The 25,662-nt window shown below is 37.5% G+C and overlaps 1 protein-coding gene across 1 annotated transcript in view; it reads left to right on the top strand.

Annotated features, from left to right (window-relative positions):
• Positions 1–25,662, top strand: part of LOC149285932 (low-density lipoprotein receptor-related protein 2-like) — a 100,962-nt gene that overhangs the window by 67,176 nt on the left and 8,124 nt on the right. The window contains exons 36-66 of the mRNA XM_089494658.1: positions 56–233; positions 1,138–1,351; positions 2,408–2,647; positions 3,071–3,259; positions 3,416–4,336; positions 4,829–4,994; positions 6,030–6,188; positions 6,540–6,829; positions 7,702–7,905; positions 8,504–8,746; positions 9,530–9,655; positions 10,135–10,254; positions 11,291–11,422; positions 12,096–12,297; positions 12,688–12,983; positions 13,420–13,936; positions 14,281–14,433; positions 15,379–15,549; positions 16,128–16,351; positions 16,868–17,045; positions 18,300–18,496; positions 18,622–18,867; positions 19,560–19,688; positions 20,181–20,300; positions 20,783–20,899; positions 21,327–21,443; positions 22,332–22,469; positions 23,173–23,295; positions 24,022–24,156; positions 25,014–25,145; positions 25,369–25,491. Coding sequence (XP_089350784.1) covers positions 56–233; positions 1,138–1,351; positions 2,408–2,647; positions 3,071–3,259; positions 3,416–4,336; positions 4,829–4,994; positions 6,030–6,188; positions 6,540–6,829; positions 7,702–7,905; positions 8,504–8,746; positions 9,530–9,655; positions 10,135–10,254; positions 11,291–11,422; positions 12,096–12,297; positions 12,688–12,983; positions 13,420–13,936; positions 14,281–14,433; positions 15,379–15,549; positions 16,128–16,351; positions 16,868–17,045; positions 18,300–18,496; positions 18,622–18,867; positions 19,560–19,688; positions 20,181–20,300; positions 20,783–20,899; positions 21,327–21,443; positions 22,332–22,469; positions 23,173–23,295; positions 24,022–24,156; positions 25,014–25,145; positions 25,369–25,491 — 6,500 coding nt within the window. The remainder of the gene's footprint in view (positions 1–55; positions 234–1,137; positions 1,352–2,407; positions 2,648–3,070; positions 3,260–3,415; positions 4,337–4,828; positions 4,995–6,029; positions 6,189–6,539; positions 6,830–7,701; positions 7,906–8,503; positions 8,747–9,529; positions 9,656–10,134; positions 10,255–11,290; positions 11,423–12,095; positions 12,298–12,687; positions 12,984–13,419; positions 13,937–14,280; positions 14,434–15,378; positions 15,550–16,127; positions 16,352–16,867; positions 17,046–18,299; positions 18,497–18,621; positions 18,868–19,559; positions 19,689–20,180; positions 20,301–20,782; positions 20,900–21,326; positions 21,444–22,331; positions 22,470–23,172; positions 23,296–24,021; positions 24,157–25,013; positions 25,146–25,368; positions 25,492–25,662) is intronic.

The following is a 25,662-nucleotide window of genomic DNA, read 5'->3' as shown; positions in this document are numbered from 1 at the left end:
GATTAATATTATGTTAACTTCCTTAATCAGCTCATAAAATTATATATTTTTTTAGAAAAATGTACTGGACTGACCAGGGAACAGAAAGTGGAATATCTGCAAAGATTGCAAGTGCCGACCTGGATGGTTCCAATCCAGCTGTTTTATTTACCAATAATCTTGACCATGTTGAGTTTATTACTATTGATATTGCAGAGCGGAAACTCTACTGGGCAGTTACTGGCACTGGAATGGTAATCAATATTTCTCCGTAACTCTTTGTTACATCATTTTAATAATGGTTTACTTGATTTATTAGGTGCCTTGTGAAGAATGATTAGCCACCCCTCTCTTTATTAATGAAAGGATTGAAATTAATAGGAAAATATATTATGTAATGGTGTTTTTTAGTTAAGGAGTTTTATTGGTACTAAAAGTTAATGGTACAATGAAAGACAAGTGAGAGGCATTAACCACACCACATGCAACCAACATCATTGTAATCAAGACTTAACATATAGACTTTATGGTCGCCTCCACCTTATAACTGAGAATGCCCACAACTGTATGTTCAAATGCCCCCAATTTCCACATGAACCTATAAGTAAAAAAATTCCACCTAAATTCAACCTCACCTGGCATCCCAATATGAACCGTTAACAACCCACCTTGATAAAAAACAAACAAACAAAATAAAACATTAAGTCCTCTTAGTTGTAGAAAATAACAGAAGATTCCTACCTAAACGTTATCGTTCCTTGATCTTCACCAGGAACCCAATTTTAAATAATGGTCTTTTAATGAATGACCTGAAATGTCTTCATTTGTGATGGTCCATTTATGCTCAAAAACCTCAGCCCTAAAGCTGATGTAGGGAAATTGAGACCTTAAATGCTAAAACATTCAAGACATTGATATGACATGAATAAAACAATAAGGGGCAGAGAAATAAGCTAGCGCATACCCTCAACAGCTTGTTCTAGCTTTATATAAGAAAATTTGCCCCAAATATGATCACCCATGCACTTTGTTTTTTGCCTGGACAATATCCAGAGCGTGGCGATCCTTTGACTAATGAAAATAGATTGTGAAAAGAAATTAAAAAAATAATTTGCACAGATGTTTTAGGTCTTAATTAAACTGTAACTGATCTCCTAGATTGAAAGAGGAAATTTGGACGGTACAAACCGTGTTACTGTAGTGAATCATCTCTCCCACCCTTGGGGAATAACTGTCCACGAATCCTTTCTTTATTATACTGATCGTGATTACGAAGTCATTGAGAGAGTTGACAAGTCCACTGGAGCAAACAAATTAGTGATGAGAGACAACGTTCCAGGGCTGAAGTGTCTACGTGTCCACTACAGAGACAGTGAGTATCTTTGTTGCTTTACATGGTGCAATTGTTAAGGCTTGAACAAAGCTTGGTGTATATAATAGCTCTTTAATGTTCAGAATTCGTTTACAATCTACGTTGCCCACATAATTTTATACATTTTTAAGCGATAAGACTTATTAAATGATTCCTTATTTATTCACGCATTCTTATAAGTGCAGAATAAAGAATTTTGACACATTTCATATATATATATATATATATATATATATATATATGCAAATAAATATAGATACACATGAATAATTAAATGATTAAATTTTTTGGCTGTAAATAGCGAGTATAAATTAACTATTACTAGAGGTTCTTAAAGACTAGGTAACATTTTCTGGATTCCTTGAATGCCATGGTCCTAGAAATGCTGGCACACAATGTGTGCTGTCAAATAAAAAGAGCTTTTTGACACAAATCCACAGCCCTAAAAATATATATATATATCAAAGTTGCTGAATTAATTTTTTTTATCATTTTTGAAATAATAAAATCTAAATATAAGAAAACAAGAAAAAAGCTGCAAGCCTCTCCTGAAAAACATCCCTCTATGTATTATAAGAAGAAAATTCAACATTTTACAAATGTTCCAAATCCAATATATTCTAAAACAATGCAGTGTTCAGAATATTCCACATGTCATATAAAAACATATCTCATGAGGCTTCTCATAAGACAGATCTTATTTGGGAAGATACTAGGTAAATGATACAAACTTTATAAGCATGTCTTTCTGCAAAAGAGATTAAGGAATAAAGCAGTAGAGCAGAACAAATTGACTTGGTTGGCTTTGAAGCCTCAATAGCGAAATGTGCCAAAAATGCCAGTGAAACAACAACTTGAGTCCTGCCACCTCCAGTGATGAAAATACGTCCACGATGTATATCAGCGAGGAACTTTTATTAAACTATTTTAATAAAACTAATTTTTTATGTACATACTGTAATGTACCTTTCTATTTACCCCATAATTTCACATGGTGATTGATTCCTCCAAAGTATTTATTAATACTCATTATTGTGTATTTTTTTCTCTTCTTAGATTCTGCTGGTACGTCAAATGGATGCACCAATAATCCAAATGTCTGTCAACAGCTTTGTTTGCCAAAACCTGAAGGACGATTCTCTTGTGCCTGTGCCACGGGTTTCAATTTGAACACCGATAACAGAACTTGCTCCCTGTACAATTCTTTTATAATTGTCTCTATGTTGTCAGCAATCAAAGGCTTCAGCTTAGAGACCGCTGATCACTCTGAAGCTATGGTGCCAATGGCTGGAAGAGGTATTTCATTTTATTAAATTTTTTGTGTTTTTGTAGTGGGTTTTTTTTGCACAATATTTAGATAAAAATTATTTATTGAATATTATATAGATTTGGGATACAAGATCTCTAATTTTTTTCACATAAACCCACTGATGACAATAATTATTTTATCTCTCTTTGGAATTGAGTATTTTCTAACAATAACAAAGGTGTGGATAATTAGCTTATGTATGCGTTTATATTCATGCTTTATGCATATGTGTCATAATAATAAATAACATAAAAAGAGACTTCTCTGGCAAGCTAAATGGGAATTTTAGGTAATACCAGGACCAACCTTTACATCAGGAAGTCTAGGATTATGCGGACAACAGATGGTTAGTGATGTCTCTTGATAGAGAAGATAACATAAGATGATTTTGTAATGTTTCTCTTTTGCAGGCCGCAATGCCCTCCATGTTGATGTCCACATGCCGTCAGGTTTTATTTATTGGTGTGATTACAGCAGTACTGTAGGGGCGTACAATGGGATCCGTCGTGTAAAACCAGATGGGTCCTTATTCAGAAACATTGTAACAAGTGGGATAGGACGGAATGGAATCCGTGGAATTGCTGTTGATTGGGTAGCAGGTGAGCCACGTTTTTCATGCAACAATATTTTTTAAGACACGATTATTCACTAGATGCTAAGGAAAAATATTCTGTATGTGGTTTTCAACTACTAAAATTACACAGTTTTTAAACTGTAAGCATTTTAAACTCAAAATGTTTATTTTTATATTTCAGGGAATCTCTACTTTACCAATGCTTTCCTGACTGAGACATTTATAGAGATATTGCGCCTCAATACTTCACACCGCCGTGTCTTATTGAAAACCACAGTGGATATGCCAAGGCATATTGTGGTAGATCCCAAGAACCGATACCTTTTCTGGGCTGACTATGGCCAAACTCCTAAAATTGAGCGGGCCTTTCTTGATTGCACCAACAGGACCGTTCTTGTGTCTGAGGGCATTGTTACACCCAGGGGTTTAGCTGTGGACCATAACAATGGCTATGTTTACTGGGTCGATGACTCTTTAGACATCATTGCACGAATTCGGCCAGAAGGTGGAGAGACAGAACTCATACGCTTTGGTAGCCGCTCTCCGACTCCTTATGGGATTACCGTGTTTGAGAACTCAATTATTTGGGTGGATAGAAATCTGAAAAAAGTGTTCCAAGCCAGTAAAGAGCCCGGGAACAATGAACAGCCAACTGTGATCAGAGACAATATCAATCTCCTAAGAGATGTTACTGTATACAATAGCCGCTTTCAGCCAGTTTCACCTCAGGAAGTCAACAACAACCCATGCTTGACTAACAATGGAGGGTGCGCACATCTTTGCTTTGCTTTGCCTGGATTACAGGCACCAAAGTGTGGATGTTCTTTCGGCGCTTTAGGAAGTGATGGAACAAGATGCACCATATCCACAGAAGACTACTTGATCTATGCCCTTGAAAGTTCCATTAATAGCCTGTCTTTGGACCCTGAGAATCATAGCCCTCCTTTCCCTGCAGTAAATGTGTTCAGGACATCTGTGGCTCTAGATTATGATAGTTTAGATAATAGAATATACTACACTCAGAGTGTCGGAGCGGGGAGAAGCCGAATCAGTTACTTTAGCCTTACTTCAAGATTCGTCCCTCACACAGTTGTTGCATCAGGTAAGTACATTTTCATAACCACTTGGTTTGGTAGATACACTTAAAACTGTACAATGTGTATAAGAGGAGTGTCCTATACATGGTCGTGATATACTTTATGTAGATTGGAAGATACACACACTATGCTGCAATTACGTGTTTCCAACTAAATGCAATCATCCATATCTGTAAGCAGGTTATCCATGGTATTGTACTTTTTACCACTTGAAAATATAAATGGAACCACCCAGCTATCAAATGCATTAGAGTACATGTGATGGCAGGAGTATCTTTTAATTAAACATTTGTATGTATGATGTCTTCATGGCTATACAGGTGAGACAATGGTCTATGGACTTATGTTATTTTTGGACTACACATTCATTGGTAAATGTCCAGTAGGCTTGATTATTTACTTTATGGTTTATTTTATATACTGGGGTGATTAATTTGCTTGTAACTATGTAATGACGAGAATCCCTATTTATTATGATTATTGTATTTATACTCCAGATTTGGGAGCACCAGATGGCATAGCATTTGACTGGATACACAAACGTGTTTATTACAGTGACTATCTAAATCAGACTATAAACTCTATGGCAGTGAATGGTTCTGATCGTACTGTGATTGCACGTGTTCACCGACCTCGTGCCATCATGCTGGATCCATGCAGAGGGTGAGGCTCAGTGCACAAAACAACACTTTAAATACTATCATTATTATAATTTCATGTCTGCATAGGAATCTGGCAAACCAACGTTCAACAATCTGCCATGGGACAAACCGTTAAAGAGGTGTTCATTTATTTAGTGCTCCCATTACTCAATTTGAGTTTTTTCAAACTGAATAAAATCTGAAAATCTGTTGATGTAAATAATAATTCAGGCAAATTGTTAAAAATCTAACAATGGTTACAAAAATATTTCAACAATCTATATATTTCTATTATGTTCCAGTGTAGCTTAATCACATTATTTTATATTATTAATACACATATAACTGCTGTACGATCAAAGCATTACGTCAATTGGTATTCAGCGGTTCCAAAGCATTGATCTGTCCTTTACCGGCTTATTTACTCGACAATGCTTTATTGATTCCCTTACCTTTAAGCATCATCTTAAATTTGCCGTTAGTAAATAGTGACCCGATGATATTTAAGTTCCGCCATATTGGCAGTTGTCCAGAAGGAAGATATAAAAAAAATAGGACAGCATATGTTTTACATTTATATTGATGCTTTGCCAAATTTTTGGAAGGTGAAAATGTATTTGTCTTTTTTTAAATTATCATCTATAGCAACCTGTTTTTCTTCCTTTTGCTGAGTTTCTGGCATTTTCAAGGTTTTCATCAAAGGATGAATTGGCAGCCTCCTACTTGTGATGCGGCACATTTCAGAACTACCAGAACATGATTATCTTCTTTGGAATCATATCACAGTTACACAGTGCTTAGCATAAATGGCTCTTGGCTGCTTGCCTGTGTCTATCGCCCCTGAAAACAAATACATGATTCCATTTAGACTTCACTTTAATGCCAAAGAAAAGTCATTATACGCTTCTTGTTACGGAAACATACGATGACACTTTCTGTTACAGTTAATAAATGTAACTCACACCAATATGTTATATTCATATGATGTCTGAATGTGTATTGATCAACGTTTTTCATTTGTGATTTTGTGTGTCACTAATACGATATTAATCTATAGATATATGTATTGGACTGACTGGGGCACAAATGCAAAGATAGAACGAGCTACACTCGGAGGAAATTTCCGCACGGTTATTGTAAACACAAGCCTGGTATGGCCAAATGGACTTACGCTTGACTATGAAGAACAGCGGCTTTATTGGGCTGATGCAAATTTGTATGTATTAACAAATGTTTTTGTTGGTAACCTGTAAATTTATATGCATCTAGCATAAGCCATTTTTAATGCAGCGTTGGTGGTTGCCACCTGCAAGGAATTTTCAATATCTTATTAGATATTTATAAGAAGAATAAATAATAATTTATAAACAAATATTTTGTTATATGAAAAAATGTACTTTAGCTAAGTTTTCATGTTTTGGCAAATAATCATTTCAATTTTTGATTGCATTAAGTATAAATATCTCCGTGTATGTAATATATATTTAGCACAATGAATGTGTGTGGATAGTTATATTTGCAATATAGTATTCCTAAAATAAGACATTTCTCCTAAATCTTATTGTAGGCAAAAGATTGAACGCTGTTCCTTAAATGGAACAAACCGTGAGGTGGTTGTCAGTACCGCTATATACCCTTTCGCAATGACATTGTATGATCAACATATATATTGGACCGACTGGAACACCAGGAGCATTTACAGAGCAAACAAGCATGATGGGTCAGATCAGATCATCATGGTCCAAAACCTTCCTCGGCGTCCGATGGACATCCATATACTGTCTAAAAATAAGCAGGAACAGTGCGCCAGCCCATGTGATCAGTTCAACGGCGGTTGTAGTCATATTTGCGTACCAGGTACATCAATCTAAAACGTTGTTATCTAAAATATGAACAAGGGGGCCATATAATAAATCTTATGTGTTATTATGACAATAACAAGGCTTTCCTGAACTGTAAACGAGGCATTTAAGTCATATCAACTCATCGTTCATGTGATTGTCCAATTAAAAATTAGGGACTGATCCACTGGACCACCAAGGGGTAGCCATTGTATTCAACAAGACTCGTGACTGTAGTTTATTTACCAAAGTAGAAGTTAACAAGTAAATTTGCATGTAATTTGAGATTTAAGCCCTTTATTAAGCATAGTTTATTTACTGAAATTATTGGCCCACACAGTAGGAAGGACCAACCCTGACAGGAACAGGTGAGCTGGTTCCGCAATAAATCTCAGTAAGTTAACTATGCTTCAGAAAGGGCTGGCTAAGCTCTTTCTAAAGGAGAAGCTCAGTTCTGTTGTCCCTTTACAATGTATAGTGAACTAGACGACTTAGAAATCTATCTGTTCACAAACTCCTGTTTTAGTGAATAAACCCACAAAGTGTTAATGCCTGTGGTGTAATTACTGAAATCACTGGCACAAAACCTGTTGCTTCTGACTCCTGGGACCAGAGGGAATCTCAGATTTGGTTGGAGAGATAAAATTGTTACTGGTGCTTTAACGCCAGGGGGTCATAAATCACAAGTGACTGGCCCTTTTCTACATTTTTGAAGTAAAGTTGGCCGAGAAGTGCTGTCAGTCACCAGCCCACAGGGCATTTGCCCAGTATGACCTATGACCAATCCGGCCCTGTCTACGCAAACCTGCTCAACCTACATCGAGTTCACCTTATGCCTATCCTGAAGTCTTGCCTTATAAGATCATAATTATTAAATTATCTTAACAGGTCCCAATGGAGCTGAATGTCAGTGCCCTTCAACAGGTCAATGGTATTTGGCAAATAATAACAAAGACTGCATTATAGACAACGGCACGAGATGCGACAGTGGTCAGTTTACCTGCCTTAATGGACGATGCATTCCAGAACGATGGAAATGTGACAATGACAATGACTGCAGAGATGGAAGTGATGAACTTGAGCGCATTTGTGGTAAGAAAAAGTAGCAAAGCTCACTGTATGTTTTATATAAATCAATAAATAGGTTAATCTGTCTATGGAAAAATACCATTATCTTAGCAGCATTTTAAGGGAAAAACATACACAAGACACTAACATCAGCCCATGTGAGATCATTTAAAAAACCCTATACATTTCCTAGATGGCAAATATTATGTACAAATCATCGGTTTTAATAATTGATTTAGGACTAGATTCTCAATGAACCACATCAAGAGCACTTTGTGTTAGTAGTCCTGATGCTTCTTTCTTTGCCCTTATCATCTTATCATCAGTTTTTGCTTTTGGTTTGTTTATTTCCTGCATACGTCCCACAAAAATAATGATTTAAATTCAGTCTTGGTGCTTCATATCCACCTTACCTGTATAATGTCCTGTTCAACCAGCTTAGAACAGAGAATGTTCATAGTACTAACACCTGTGATCATTTTATTCTACATGCAGTCCGATTTGCTGCTGCTTTTGCTATAGCAGGTACAGTATGAACGGTGTCTGTGGATTGTTAATAAATCCCCCCCAGCAGAAAAAAACACTTTGACATTTTTTTTTTTGCCTTTTCCTCAACCGGCAGCATTTCATACCTGCTCGCCGACAGCATTTACTTGCGGGAACGGCCGGTGCGTGCCTTATCATTACCGATGTGACCATTACAATGACTGTCAAGATAACAGTGATGAGATTGGCTGCTTGTTCCGGGCTTGCGACCCAAACACGGAGTTTTCTTGCAACAATGGAAGGTGTATCGCACTTTCTAATGTCTGCAACGGAGTCAACAACTGCAATGACAACGGCACATCTGATGAGAGAAATTGCCGTAAGTTTGCAGGCATTAGTCCTGGGTACCTTTAATATACATGGAAGACATTCCGATGTTGGTAGCAGTTATTATTTTTCCCGTGGCTACAGGCGGATCTGTTTTATGCAGGGATCATAGATAATCATATATGTGTAATCATGATTATTTTGCATATTTTACTTGAAATATCAACTAAAGGAACAGATAAATTAATTTAATTTGGAAAATTGTTCTTTCAAAAGCAAACCTTGTTTGGCTTCCATGCAGGAAGATTAATGTTTAGGAAGTTGAAGGCTTTCAAGATTTAACAAGTCGGTTTTCTCAGGCCAGCTTAATGATCTTGAAAGTCGATGTGTTGACTATAAGTCCAAAGGGGAATACTCATAAGATTTATTTTTTTGTGTGAAGATCAATAACTTCTTAAAACCTCTTAAAACATTTGATTTTAACTTTTATTGAGCTAATTTCTAGAGACCTATCTGCCCATATAGTTTGTCTACACTTCAAATTTACATAATTTTACTAAAATTGTGTATTTTTTGTGTACGATATAACCCCATTCTTCAATGGTCCAAAATAAGGAAATATTACCGGCATTGAATGCTAGATGTACCTTTTTTTGTTTACACAATTCTTCCCGCTTTGGCAGAAGAGGAGTTGTGAATTACTTTGCTTATTTGCCCAAAACTACTTGATGAAGTATTATGATGAACAAAGACTGAGTATCTTGCATCATAAGAAGTCATATTAAGCACCTGTAATGTAATATCTTTCATCACTCTTTCTGTCCTCTTTTTAAAGCTGATCGCACTTGCCAGTCAGGATATACCAAATGTCACAGCACTAACATTTGCATCCCTCGGATTTATCTCTGCGATGGAGATAATGACTGCGGAGATATGAGTGATGAAAGCTCAACGCACTGCGGTAAGGGTTCCAGTGACCAATCGGATTACTGATATCTGCTGAAATAATGTTTCTTGATTAGCCAATAAACAGGTGGATTGTTTACCTCCTAAGAAGAACTATGTTTTGCGGCACATTCAATGGCATTATCGATTCATAGACTTAATTGTTCATAAAGGAGTAGCATCCATGGACATAGATACACAAGTTTAGCATGAATGAAAAGAAAAATAGAAGATTACTAACCTACACCAGGATATTTGTAGAGAGAAGACTATATGTAGAATGAGAAAATATTTTTGTACATAATATTATTGAGATAATGTAGAGACTAATGCACTCGTGGACAACTTCTATTTGTAAACCGATGTAGTGTGTGGGTCCATATGGAATTATATATTATATTATTACTGTTATTAGATATATAATGTTTGTTTAGGTATGTTAGGCCTAGGCACATTGACAAACTCTAATAGTCTGCATTCTGTACGTTCTTTCAGCTTCTCTTACATGCACAGAAAGCGAATTTCGCTGTAGTTCTGGACGCTGCATTCCTGGCCATTGGTATTGTGATCAAGGAGTTGACTGTACAGATGGATCAGATGAACCAGCATCTTGTGGTCAGTTGGTAGTTTGTAGTAATTTGGAGTGATGGCATGTAGTCCATATTATCTTTAACATAAATAGTTGTTTGTTCCCCGACACAGCAGATTGCCGGCTCTTTAAGAGCACTTTCCTGGACAGTGCAAGCTCTGGTTTAATTCGTAGGTCCAACCTATATTAATCCCACTCTTTGTGAATGTTCGTAACAGGCGTTCTCCAGTTTTTGTTTCATTTGCCTCCATTGTACCTGTGGTCCCCTGAGGGTTGCCAGCTTCCCTTTGTCTCCCGTGAAAAGAAACAGTTCCAGATGACTGATCTTTTTGAGACGGCAAGGGTGTTTTTTTCTGGTGTCCTAGTAGCACAGACTAAACTTCCCTTTGAAGATGTACTTCATGTAGCAATTTGTTTTCTGGCAATCTTGCACGGAAATGTTTACCAAGCCCCTTATTATGCTTACTCTAGAAAACAACAACCATTTGGAGGCAGCTACATTTCCTTAATTAGCTTCTGTTTCTGAAGGCATTCTTAGATTGCCCTCACATTCCATAACATTACACAAAGAGTAACTGAAACTTTTAACTGGAAGGTATCTGACAATTTAAGTTATGGAAAATAAATTATTTTCTAACAATGAAGAAAAACCTTAAATATTTATTTTTAAACACACAATGTTTCCATGTATAAAACAATACAATAAAGTGATCTTGCATAGTAGACCTTGCTTGACATTGAGGTCTGCTTTAATTGACGTAGCTTATCTGCTTCACGTTACTGGAGATGACCTGAGGTATGTACATACACAGAGCAAAACAGCGATACGTTTGTAGAAGGTTTTAATGCATCTCTGAGAGCCCACGTAAGATGAGTAGAATTCTTTTATCACTGAAGACCAAGTTTGACATTTCAGATTTTACCTCTGTTGTTTTACATTCCCTGAGTAAATTGGTGCCAGAGAATGCTTTTCCTCTCAGGCTTTTCCTTATCAGAAAATCTAAAATGTATCTGCTGGGCTAACAATAATCAATTGTATTCATGTTTTTTTTCTCCCCCCAGTTACTTATGTACGTACTTGTTCAAGTGACCAGTTCAGATGCGACGATAGCCGTTGTATTCCGCGAGCATGGGTTTGTGATGGTGATAATGACTGTGGTGATATGAGTGATGAGGACCAAAGGCACGGTTGTGGTAAGGGTTTCCTTTTTATTTAAAACAGTGGCGAAATGATGGAGAAGGCATGCATAGTTGCCAGTTGTCCTAATCCGGTTGGGGCACTTCATACAGCAGGAATTTAGTTTTGACATTCGTCCCACTAGGCCCTCATCCTGATCACTGTTAAGGCAGAAATGGCCATTGCACTGCACAGGGAAGGTAGGATAGGGTGTTGTTTTCACACTACCTCTACAAAATGAAGGTGGAAGGTGATGTAAGGTAACTGCCCATCAATGCCAAATTCTGTCGCAGTTATGGATGTAAAACAGTGGTTGGTAGACTTCAGCGGCAATTAATTTTGGGTGGTGGATAATCACTAGAGTAGCAACAGCTAAGTAGATGAGGATTTCCATCTACAGCTGGTTGAGATACAAGGAAGTTGTGTTAATCAATACATGGGAAAAGGTTTGCTATCCCGAACCACAAGATAAGAACCCATAAACATATTTGAAATGAAAAGAGCATTTTAAGTGAAAATTAATAATGTGGTCTCATAGAGGGTGCTGCTTCCTTAAAAATATTTTCCACCTGTTTATTCAGTAGAGTTGAACAATATTAATTTTCTATCCAGCAAAAAGATGTGTTTCTTCAAGGCCTGTTTCTCCATCAAAGGTTTTGGCCGTTTACTTATATATCTTTCTTTTGTCAGCCAACCGCTCCTGCGCTGCGACTGAATTTACCTGCATTAATAACAGGCCTCCAAACAGGAGGTGCATTCCTAGATCTTGGGTTTGTGACGGGGATTCTGACTGCTCCGACGCTTATGATGAACATCAGAACTGTACAAGAACATCTTGCACAACTAATGAGTTCACATGTGACAATGGACTTTGTATACGCAGTTCCTTTAGGTAAGTGTATCTCAACAACTATAATAAAATGAATAGCTAATAGACTTTGTCATATCAAGGTAATGTCCAAATATTAATAATAAATCCCAATTTTAAGTTATGAATAAAAATGTTACAAAATTCACCAAATGCTAAAGTATGAACTCGTAGACCCTCTTTAATTTTGAGTTAAAGCCACATAGAAGTCATCGCTTCACCTCCGATAGGACTCGGGGTCAGTTATGCGTTGCTGCCTTCTTAATTATAGCTAACTGTCATGGAGTTTGGATGGCAGTACAAGGATGACAGTGATGCTTGATTTCATTAGGTCTTCTTTACTTAATTGCTGGAGACATACATGAAAGACTGCCACATTTCATGATTTTCATTATCCATGGTTTGATCTTTCAGGTGTGACAGACGCAATGACTGTGGAGATAACAGTGATGAAAGAGGATGCACTTATCCACCCTGTTCGCAACAACAGTTCACCTGTCAGAATGGCCGCTGTATCCCTAAGATGTATGTCTGCGATGGGGACAATGATTGCGAAGATGAATCCGATGAGCTGGAACATCTCTGTAGTACTCCTGAAGCAACGTGTGCACCACACTTCTTTAAATGTGACAATGGCCACTGTATTGAAGCAGTCAAAGTCTGCAACAGGATAGATGAATGTTCTGATAACAGTGATGAAAAGGGATGTGGTAAGTGAAATATCAATCAGTCTGCCATTGTGTCACACAATACAACCATTCAGTTAAGGCACAAACATTGCCTGATTGAGAACATTCCTGGTGTTCCTAGTTTTGAAAAAAACATTTTCTACCAAGGAAGATCCTGAACTAAGGAAATAGAAAAAAGCTCTTCATTGTATCTAAAAAAAAAAAAAAGTAAATGTGTATTTTTGACATTCAGCTCCATATCAGTAGTTGTATATCCACAGTCCAGTTGTAGAAAACATATACGTGGGGGATATGGGTACTGGATACTGAATTGAACTAGATTTTTATGTTTTCTCTAAAAGGGTACCAATTTTGTGTACTAGGAAATATCATGGTGGTCCCATCTCAAATTCATTTGTATTGACTCCATGGTTGAACGGTTAAAGTTCTGCATTAATGAATTAGCTTTTTTTTCTAGGTATAAATGAATGCAATGATCCATCAATCAGTGGTTGCGATCATAACTGTACAGATACACAAACAAGCTTCTTCTGTTCTTGTCGTCCTGGGTACAGACTCATGTCTGATAAACGGACCTGTGATGATATAGACGAGTGTAGTGAATCTCCTTCTGTATGCAGTCAGATTTGCGAGAACACCGAAGGTTCCTACATCTGCAAATGTGCACCAGGCTACTTACGGGAGCCAGATGGACGAAGCTGCCGGCAAAACAGCAATATTGCTCCTTACTTGATATTTAGCAATAGATATTATATAAGGAACCTCACTGCAAATGGGCTGTCTTACTCTCTTATTTTGCAAGGTCTCAGCAACGTGGTAGCTTTAGACTTTGATAGGGTTGACAAAAGATTATATTGGATTGATCTTGGAAGACAAGTTATTGAGAGGATGTTCCTAAATGGAACCAACAGAGAAGCAGTTATTAACAATGATGTTCTTAATGGGGAAGGATTAGCTATCGATTGGGTCGGCAGGTATGTAGAATTCACTTGATACTCTGAATATTGTTGATGTTATGTTGAAATTAAGATACATTTCTAGATGTAGATATATATGTGTACTGACCTGAAAATGCATATACTCGAAGATCCCATTACTGTTCCCAACAGCATGCAAATCACTCAAATGTGAACAAAGCGTGGAAGCTTTTTATATTTTATACTTTTTTATTACACATCAGAAGTGTTGATTAATATTTTAGATGGAGTGTTGTGATGTACTTCTTTGTAAATATTTGTTATTACATCTTGTTACATCTTTTGGACATTCTGCTCTCAATTTCATGCTACAACAACTAACATTTCTCCTTTAATTATAGAAAATTGTACTGGGTGGATTCCTTTAAAGACTGCTTGAATGTTGCGGAGCTTGATGGAAGGTTCCGGAAGAAGTTGGTTGACCGTTGCGTAGACGTTAATAACACATACTGCTTTCAACATCCCAGAGCAATCGTGGTTCATCCTAAAATGGGGTATGGTATTTCAGAAACATAATTGCCCATTATTTGTAGAAATGAGAAGTACATGATTCTCATAATGCCAAATCTGCTATCACTGTGATTTGATATTTCCTGAAAGGTAACAAGGTAATGACATGCAACCAAATCCTCCTCTTATTAATATCTACTTACAATTTCTCATAGCCTAATAAATAGTTAGCTTTCAAGAATAGAGCACTCGACTGTCAATACCACTAAAATAATTGCATTTATAATCATCGGAAGAGACTTAGCCTTGTTACTTGTGAGCCTATAAATGGGATTGTAGCCAAAACATGCATCACAAGATTTTTTATCTGTACACACGGGCTTCATTGTCAATTTGGGTATTCATAGTGTATTAAAACTAAGAACATACATGGTATCATACTAGTATATACATGGTTAGTTGGCAGTTAGGTTGCATAATAATGGACCGTGTGGCTATAGTAACTTCATTCATTGTACAATTTGTGTACCAGAACCCCATTGACAGCCAAATCTCGTATCATTCTGAGAGATTGTATGTTTCCTATGTGCTGTGCCTCCAGCCTTACTGTAATGGGAGCCGCTGGACTATTGGAAGACAATGGATTTAATTTCTATAAAGTGGCTAGTTGGAGAGTGAGAGTCATTGTTGGTATTCACATGTTTGTACTGACTTTAGAATGACAAATGTTTCCCTAATGTTTTTGTGTATTCCGTACACATACTGACCAGGTAAAAGCCTATCCCACACCAAAGGACCAGTAAGCCTTGAAGTTTCACAGTATGATGGAACATGGGAAGGTTAAATGGGCTGTATTCATTTTCTGAAGATCATCAATCATTAAAATTCCTTGCACCAAACAATTAACTCTTTTGTAAGAAACCATGTCTTTAATTTTTGTTTTTATGTAGAAAACACATTTTCCTAGTTAAAATTTTCTGCTTCAACAGGTATGTTTATTGGACAGACTGGGGAGACAAACCATATATTGGCCGAGTGGGCATGGATGGCAAGAACAAAACGGTTATCATCACCACCAAACTAGAATGGCCGAATGGACTCACCATCGATTACACCAATGACAATCTCTATTGGGCAGATGCCCACCTCAACTATATTGAGTATGTATAGACATGAAAAAAGCAATTTGTTGTATTACATTTTTTGGTGAAGGATGTTGAACATCCACCATGTATCATGATGCAACCTACATACCAGGCAAAACAGCTTTCTTTGAAGATTAATTCCATCATTTCATATTGTGTGTTTTTTATCCTCTACCTGAAAATGTTAATACATTTTGTTACCAGTGGTACATCTTATTACATCTTAATGGGAATATTTAATGGTGGACTTTCTATCCTTCTGTTGGAAATTCCCAGATTACCTGATGGTACCTGGTGGTATACCTGACCACATCACCTGACCACTTATTTAACTCTAGTGTTTTGTGCCTATTTTCACATGAATATAAGTAAAGAAAACAGAGGACCATTTATCATAGTCATTCATTGCAATCTTCATTCAATGAAAATGTCCCAAATCTATATTACTATAAAAAATCCTACTGTTTTGAAAACGATTGTTATGCTCAATCTTAAATTATTTTATCACACCAATCATGCAACCAGAGAGCTGAGGACATACGAGTTGTATGTTTATTCACATGTCTCAGTAGCTCTTCCATTGTTCCATTTAGATACTCAGACTTGGATGGCAGGCACCGACATGCAGTGTACGATGGCACTCTGCCCCATCCTTATGCGATCACCGTGTTTGAAGATACAGTGTATTGGACTGACTGGAACACAAGAACGGTGGAAAAAGGGAACAAGTATAACGGGTCGGGGAGAACTATGCTGGTGAACACCACACACAGGCCTTTTGATATCCACATGTATCATCCGTACAGACAACCCATATGTGAGTAACCATATAGCATGATGTGTTATCCAGTGCTCCTGTAGTCTTAGTTTGTATTTAAATTCCTTTGTCCTCACCAAGAAAATGTCAACATTAAAGTTGTTCACATTCCCCAAAAATTTTAGTTATTGACAGGCGTGGAATATCACTATGTTTTACCAGCTAATATAAAAAATGAGTAGCCTGGGCGAAGAGTTACTGGTCCATTCATTGATAAGTCTATGGAGCATTTTTGAACTTGTCCCAGACTATTGCAATGCTGAAATGTCGACTCAAATGTAATGGGGATGCGGTTTGTATGGATCCAGTATTAGCTTTTCACCCATAGCACTAATGTACTTTACAAAACTATGGTGGGCAACGTGCACATCATAAAAAAGCAATTAGTAAATATGAATCTAAATATTCACATTTAAAAATGTTTATAGTATGTATCTCTATGATGTTGTTTAATTTAATCTTAATAAATAATGCTGATAAAGAATTATCAATTGCTCAAATATTTTATTTTTCCAGTGAATAATCCTTGTGGAAGAAATAATGGTGGCTGTTCTCATCTGTGCCTAATTAAGGAAGGGGGTCAAGGGTATACGTGCGAATGTCCAGATAATTTCTTGGCTATGCAGTTTGGAAGTGTGGTGCGCTGCCTCCCAGCATGCTCCAGTACTCAGTTTCTATGTGCCGATAGTGAAAGGTATGCTCATTTGTTTAATGGTATTTAAACCATTAATTTTCCAAAATTCATAAACACAGTTATTAGACTTGTACACATGGAAAGAAATGATTCACACTCATTTTCCGGTTCCTTTTTGGTTATTCAGAAATGAAATTTGTTGTCTCTCACTCTTAATATCTGTCACATTATTTCTCACTCTCTCTTGCAATGTCTCAGCTTCTTCTCCTTTGTGTTCTCTGCTTCTCCATTCTTATTTCTTCTCCAGTGATCCGCTTTTCCTGGTGATCTGTTACTCTCGGCATTATTCTGCCTCCTGGAGCACTTCTGCACCAGAACGGAGCCTTGGTGCATACCATGGAGACAACCTGTCTCCAGTTCATCCGTGAAGTGCACCAGGAGGTCAGCATGATGTAGTGGATCACCAGGAGAAATGGATCACCATAGAAGAAAGAAGACTGAAGATGCAAATAACACCAAGAAGTAGAAGATGCAAAGAACAAGAAGCAGGGGAAAGGAAGACAGACAAGGTGGAGAGTATAAGAGACAGTGAGAGAGTTACAGTGAGTGCAGAAAACAAAATTCTAAGGAAAATTCTGAGCTTCCAGCATTTTTATTTGTTTCAATGGGGCCCCTTCCTCATTTCGAACATTTGTACGAATTAACAAAATTGATACATTTGTACTTATCCAAATGCACAAGTCTTTTTATTATTAATTTAGTGGCATCATATACAAAAGGCAAGCAAAATATAATAGGTAGTACATCACAAAGCAACACTTTAAGAGGGCTCTGATCAAACCAGCTTACAATCTAGAAGGAGGTGAAATGTTTGACGTGGACCAGCCACACAACTGTGTCCAAGTGTAAACACTGTTCAAATAAATGATACATGTATACATATGTACAGACAGAAGAGTAAGGTCATATGGTGGTAGACACCCTACAGCAGGAGTGAGGCTAGAACAGGTGAGCTAGGGGTAGGTGGGAGGAAGGGAGTTAAAAAGTGGAGAAGCTTCCCTTAAGAAGTGATTCTTAGGAGGCATTTTGAAGACATGGAGATAGTCTGATAAGTTAGGCCAGGGCATTCCACAGGGACAGTCCTGGAAAAGCCCTTGAGTTATGTGTCTGGGGACATCGTAAAGAAATGTGCCCATGATGAGGGACAACTTAATATGCAGCTGTATGAATTACAATGCATTTTCACTGTACATCTCTGTGACATGTGTGGTATACTACATGAGGTTTTATACAGTAAAAATGTTCACTTCACAGATGTATCCCTATATGGTGGAAATGCGATGGACAGCGTGACTGCAGGGATGGCTCAGACGAACCCTCTATTTGCCCGCATCGATATTGTCACGTTGGACAATTCCAGTGCGGTGACGGAAACTGCACAAGTCCTCATTTCCTATGTAACACTCAACGTGATTGTCCAGATGGTTCGGACGAGGACCCCATCCTTTGCTGTGAGTTTTTTTTGTTATTTTATATCTTGTTCAATTCTCGTCAGTCCTGTAGCTGAATAATCCCTTTATTAAGTTCTTGAGAATCCAGTATTTAATATTAAATCTAAGCCATGTGCTTTCTTCAGTAAATCATCAGTGTGATACCCATCAGTGGCAATGTGCCAACAAGCGCTGTATTCCTGAGGCGTGGCAGTGTGATACGGAGGATGACTGCGGAGACAACTCTGATGAAGACAGCGCTCATTGTGCAACAAGAACCTGCAATCCTGGGCAATTTAAATGCAATAATGGCCGCTGCATACCACAGAGCTGGAAATGCGATGTCGATAATGACTGCGGAGATCACTCAGATGAACCCATCCAGGAATGCAGTAAGCAATCAACTCAAAATATTGCTTATTTCTTATTAACAGGGATTTATACGCCCAATGAAAGCTTCCTACAAGTTCTAGAGCAAAGTCTGCTGCAGGCAGCAATAGTAGACATGATTGGTTGACATGACATTGGTATTTGATTTGAAATACGGTGATGGAAAAGTTTGTGCTGCAATTCCCGGGGAAAACACAATTTCAAGTGTTCTATAGATGACCAACTCAAGTACTCTCGCCTAATATAAACTGCTTGATTGAGAATATAGTCTCATTTTCACACAGGTGGTAGGTCTATTCACTAAGGTCGGAGCCAGCCCAATGATGTCTCAGAGATAGGATTTCAAACTCAGTGTTGTATTGATTGCAGTGTTTTGTGTATTAGGCCCGTAGACTAAGTCAATGCTCTTAAAGTTTTTTAGGGTTTCTAAAGCACAAGTCGTTGCGTAGATGTAATGAAGAAGGTTTTTCCTTTACTGAAAAAGTGGTAGATAAGTAGCTTTTAGCTGAAGCGGTAAAGGCTATTACAGCGCTTGAATTTAGCCATGCATGGGATACAAGACTAAAAAGGTTGAGTTTTTTACAGCAAGAAACAATGGGCAGACTTAATGGGCCGAATGGTTCTTATCTGCCATCAGACTCTTTGTTATTAACATCTTCTCTGGAATTTCACACTGTATTTGCCTGTTTTGTAGTGGGTCCCGCGTATCGCTGTGACAATCACACTGACTTTGATTGTAAAACGAACTATCGCTGCATTCCTCTCTGGGCCGTGTGCAATGGATACGATGACTGTAGAGACAACTCCGATGAGGAAAACTGTGGTAAGTAAGATTTCATATTCACTTTACTTCCATTTTTACTTTTTTTTTTTCAATGGCTATCAATTTGCTATTATTTTTGTATGATAACAGTAACTCTTGTACGTTATTCCTATGTTGCTAATAAGAATACACGTAAGCCTTTGCCTCCCAATCATATTTCTATTATGTTGTCTTATGATACAGACATTATATGATTTGTCATTCCCTGTTTTAATGTAGAAATTCTCACAGGGTGTAATAGTATACTTGGATCATTTGGAAACCATTCCCAGGATGATGAGGCCAAAGGGTTATTAATTAAAGTATTAAGCATAATTAATTTGTCAGCATGAATTTAGCAGAATGTCTTTCCTCATATATTAACGGCAGTGTATTATCCTGCGAGACTATATGCCAACTATTATTAAACCATTTAGGGATTAACAAAATATTTCATAATCATTACTGTCACTGGCCTGGTAAGCCCTACCTGTGAAATGTTGGAATTCACAGAGCAAAGAACCTGCGATCCACGAGGGGATTTTCGCTGTGACAATCACCGTTGTATTCCCCTGCGCTGGAAATGCGATGGCGATAATGATTGCGAGGATCATTCTGATGAACGAAACTGCAGTAAGTAGCAAGAGATACCATAACCGCCCAGGCTGTCCTCATAGGATTTACTTGTGTTGTATCCTAAGGGAGTTTTGTTAGTTTAAAAATATTGAAACTCTGGTCATAAAATGTCCTAATCCATAATAGAAATAATCTTGAAACATATACAAACAATTGTAACAAAAGCCATGAGTTTATTCTCTAAGCAGAGAGTTGTAATGGAATTGCAAACTCTTCAGCTCTCCAACTCCACTCATCATTCTGAAGGTTCACCTCCCATGAGTTTTAACGACACAAATAACGTATAGATAAATTATTTGGATATCTTGAAAGCCATTACATTGTTTCCTAGTCTTGGAAAAACTCACCATGTGAAGTCCAGGAATGAGCACAGTGGGTAGTTCCTCATTGGTGTCTATTAAGTACGGGTTTAAGACCCCATTGTTTATGTGCTACCCGCGGATGTCTTTATAATGTGATATTTTAAATGGTTAAATTAGGTCCTCGAGAGTGCACAGAAAGCGAATACCGTTGTGACAATCTTCACTGCATTCCCAGCCGGTGGCTGTGTGATCACGACAATGACTGTGGTGACAACTCAGATGAAAGAGATTGTGGTAAGAAATTGATCTTTATTTCCTTTTATATTGTTACAAGGCAATGAAAACATCGAATGAGCTGGAAATACATTGTAGGTAGAGCTATAGCACAGCAAAATAATCAAATAATGAGAATGTGATAAAAATATATTGGGATCTGACAAAGCGATGGTATATTAATGCAGACTAATTATTACAGCACGTATTGTATATAGGAGCCTACGTGATATCCAGAACCTGGAAACCTGATGTCTAAACCTCAGTTTATTACCTTCATAGAGATGTGTGATTAGGTCAACAAGTACAGTTTTTGTCTGGGAGAAATTAACAAACTTCTCCATAACCTAGGTGTAAAATGATGTCTTTGGTATGAGAGAACATCTTCAGATAGCACGGTACTTGGAGATACATTACTTACTAATATTATTGTACTGATTGTTTTTAGATATGAGAACGTGCCACCCAGGGTATTTCCAGTGTGACAGTGGGCACTGCATTGCTGAGAGATTCCGGTGTGATGGAACTGCAGACTGCCTTGACTATTCTGACGAAGCAACTTGCCGTGAGTTTGAAATTTTAATGTCAAAGAGTGATATTTTGAAATCTACAGATATAAGTGAATGGGTTAACCAAATAATGTGCAACACATTAATGCCCATCCACTGGAGCAAGATTCATCTGCTAATTTAATATATTACACCATTTAATTTAATTTCCTGATCTGAAAGCTGTAAAATAGATTGGACATAACTAGAAATTAATGAAGGTGAGGAATTTTTCAACCCAATTAATTAAATCAGGAAATATTTTTTTTATTATCCACATTGAAGTAATTACTTACACAATCCCCTTAAACATGATATTAAGGAATGCATTAAAATGTAATTGGTTATATGACAACACTAACTTCTCGTTATCCATGGTGGTTTCATCATCTTTACGATCCACCAATCTAATTACTATTGGTCTAGACGTAGAAGCCCTCTCTTGCAAAGGTCTATTTAAATATCTTTCCCAAACATGTCAAGACGCCAGACTTGACATCTTATGTTTGGTGTAGTTGGTAAAGTTGACTTGGTATTGTGTTTTTTTAGTATTGTATTCTTTTCACAAACCTGAAAAATATTGCATTATTATTAGAAAATAGTAAAAATGTCACCGGGAACCACAAAGTTACTTATGAGGTGTAGTGTATTATTCTGTAATATCAAAATTACGAGAGCCAAGAACCACTCACTGTCACTCGCTGTCACGTCTTCATTTCATTTTCCAGGAATCTGGGTAATGTTTTAGACAGCAGAGATTCTATCTAGTTGGGAAACATTGTCTTAGAACCGGCTTCTAAGTGTCTCAGAATGTAAATGTCAGGGACGCAGGTGATATTGTTCTATAAATACTCTATATTTAGCTACAGTACATTTACTGGCATTTATATATTTTTTTTCATCAGCAACTCGCTATCCAAATGGAACATACTGCCCACTTTCTATGTTTGAATGCAAGAACCACATATGCATTCTACCATACTGGAGATGTGATGGGGACAATGACTGTGGAGACGGGTCCGATGAAGAACTGCACTTATGTTGTAAGATAATAGTTAATATCTAAATATGATTTAGCATCTACAACAGGGTTCAGCGGTTTGGTGAATGGGTTGTGGTGGTTCCATCTCTTTTATTTGTAGATGATAGGCTTGGTTTGCTACATGCAGGTTGGGAGAGAATACGATGAACAGGGCTAGACCTGCACCAGATAGCACCGGATTAGTTGGTGGGACTTTTACTCCCAAGCAACAGATTCACGTCATCTTCCCATAGCCTTTCATTAATTAGAGGCATCTGACAGCAGTCTGTGGTTTCAGACTGTCTTATATTCATTTTTGAGAGAGTGTTGTATGTAGGGCAAACTAAATCTGGGTTTACTCACTAACGTGAGAGTTTGCTAGAGTGTTGTGGTTAAAACTCACAGATTATTATGAATACCCAACACTGGTAAGTGGGGCTTCTGTGCCAAGCTAGTCCTGTATAATGTATAGTTCAGTAGGGTGAGTTTCCAGAAACCTCAATGATTTAACTTTAGGGGCAACCACTTAAACCAGTCTAAAATCTTTCACGGCCTCATTTGTTAGTGAAAAGGGAGAATGAGTGTATTGTGATGTGCAGACTGTGGGTCTGTTCCACCACGCTTTCAGTAAATTAAAAGAAAAAAAAAAACATTGACCCTAACTAACTTAGAGAGTTCCGAGGTATGAACTTAACATTCTCATGTGTCCACGTTGTATGTTGCAGTGGATATTCCTTGTGAGCCACCGTTTCGCTTTAGATGTGCGAACAACAGGTGTATCTACAGGCATGAGCTGTGCAACCGTGTGGACGACTGTGGGGATAATAGTGACGAAATACCTGAACAATGTAAGTATTTCTTTCATTCAGAGTCATCCAGAACTAACGGTAATTCCTCTTTGTTATTACACAATACGCAAACTTCTACACTGAAAATAATTGGTGTGGGTTGGTTTTGTTTCAGTATTGTGTGATACTGCATACGTCCTGAGGGATAAAGTGTTACAGGTAGCTGAAAAGATACTTTTTATGTTTGCATATATTTATCTGTGTAGTAAGGGGGCTCCTGAGTTAATGCAGTATGGTGACTATATCGGTGTAATGGTGCAATACCCCATAAAGCCCCACCAATGAAGAATGCATATTAAAGTACTTTAAAGGAGCTGTGATGGATAGGGTACCAAATGTATAGAAAAGACTCTACTCTAAAAAAAACTAAACGTAGGAAATAATTTCACACTGAGCTATTGTATGCGTTAAGGAGCATATGATAGCTGGAGTGTCCCTTTAATTATAAAAGATGTTTTCAAACAAGTCTCCATAAGCCTCAGGCTCCATACTTCTTCTGACGTAGGTATCCAGGCCAAATGCAATTTTAATTTCGACCTGCATGAGTATGTACCTGGAGCAGGTTATAATACTAGACATGGTTAGGCAGCCGCTACATTTACCCTTCTCATACTTACCATCTATCTAGTCCTCACAAATCTGACCATGGATCCTATTGCATTTAGTAGCGGAGTACATGGTCCTTGGACAGAAAGGAAGATCATTTTATTATCTTTTTTTCTCTAGGTAACACAACACCAACTCCAAGGCCTTGTGATGGCAGCACTGAATTTAAATGCAACAATGCACATTGCGTCTCACTTCAGTACGTTTGTGATAACTACGATGACTGTGGAGATCGCTCGGATGAAACAGGCTGTAGTAAGTCACATATTCAGAACATTTGGGAAATTAGAAGGAACATCTTTAACACCACTTTAGGGACAACAGAACGAGAGACAATCATGGGATTGTATGTTTTATATAACAGTACGAGGGGATGGAGATGAGGCTGGATTCGAAGTGGAAAGGGGTCATTTGTTAGACAGGCAGGAATAGTAGGAAAGTGCAAAAAATGAAATTTGGCAACTATAAGTGGGAAGATTTAACCCAATGATCCATTTAGTTATTTATCCAATTTGGTTACCGTTGCAAACCCTTTTTGGCTCAAAGACTACACCAATATTGTGTTAAAAAGTCTGTCTGTGAAGGTGATAACATTTTTTTTATTTACTAATAGGACAGTTTGTGAAAGTTGTTTTCAACTCCTTGACCTCAGTATAGATTATAAATCCCAGTGAGCTTCTTCTGCAGAAAGAACTTGGCTGCCCCTGTATAAAGTATATTTAAATCAATAAAAACATTTCAAAGTCTATTTACTCATTGAGTTATGCATCATACGGGTCTAGTTTCATGAGAAATATTAATTGAGGGAGTAAAACAACTCTCCCTTTAGTGAATAAACCCAAACATTTCGATCATAGAGGAAATCCTGCTTAAAGTTCTGTTCTGCATGTTACTTTAGACATGTAAACTGCATGTAAAATGAATTGTCAGTTGCCTAAATCAGGGCAGCTCAGAGTGAAATGTTGCCTTCGACCCCCTTTCCGTTCGTTTTTTGAATATAAAACTTGTATACATGCCTCGAGGTGTGATCACCAGCCATGCACTGATTTAAGAAACATCAAAGCGGAAGACCGCAGTATTCTTTAGTTTGTATTTGTTTGAATTCTAATCAGATCGAGGGGCACAACGGCACTGTTCAGAAAATACCTGTGAACACAACTGCACCAATTTAGAGGGAGGCGGATTTATCTGTTCATGCCGGGCAGGATACAAAGCCAGCGAAACTGACCGTAATTCATGTGATGGTAAGTTTTGGATCTCTGGTTGCTGTATCACGAGCACTAGAAACATTGGAATGGTATGTGATACATTTTTATTACTGTGAATATGAAAGATTTCAATCTTTTCTTGAGTCATCTTCTAAAAAACGTTTGTTATTTCACATTTGTCTTTGAACACTAGATCGCGTGTAATATTAGAATAATTAGAGTTTTGCAATCTTTTGACTAGTATTTTTTTTGTGTTTAGATATTAACGAGTGTGAGTCATATAGGACTTGCCCCCAGGACTGTATGAATTCCAAGGGAAGCTATGAATGTTTCTGTGCAGAAGGATTTCGGTCTGTTGGCGATCAACAATGCGCAGCAGAGGGTAAGGAAATTAAAACACGGATGAGCTTGGCGCTGGAGTTGGACATAAAAACCACGGCATTTAAATCTTAAAAATATTAAAAATAAGCACTAACCCAGTGACCCACTTGAAATTTGCCCATAACACCTGTTGTTTAGGTCACCTACTGAAATCGTAAAGGTGTGCTCTATC

The sequence above is a fragment of the Sceloporus occidentalis genome, unplaced genomic scaffold (assembly GCF_023333645.1).
Source record: "Sceloporus occidentalis isolate IW3139 unplaced genomic scaffold, rSceOcc1.0.p SCAF_74, whole genome shotgun sequence".
Classification (NCBI taxonomy): domain Eukaryota; kingdom Metazoa; phylum Chordata; class Lepidosauria; order Squamata; family Phrynosomatidae; genus Sceloporus; species Sceloporus occidentalis.
This window is presented reverse-complemented; position numbering and strand designations above follow the sequence as displayed.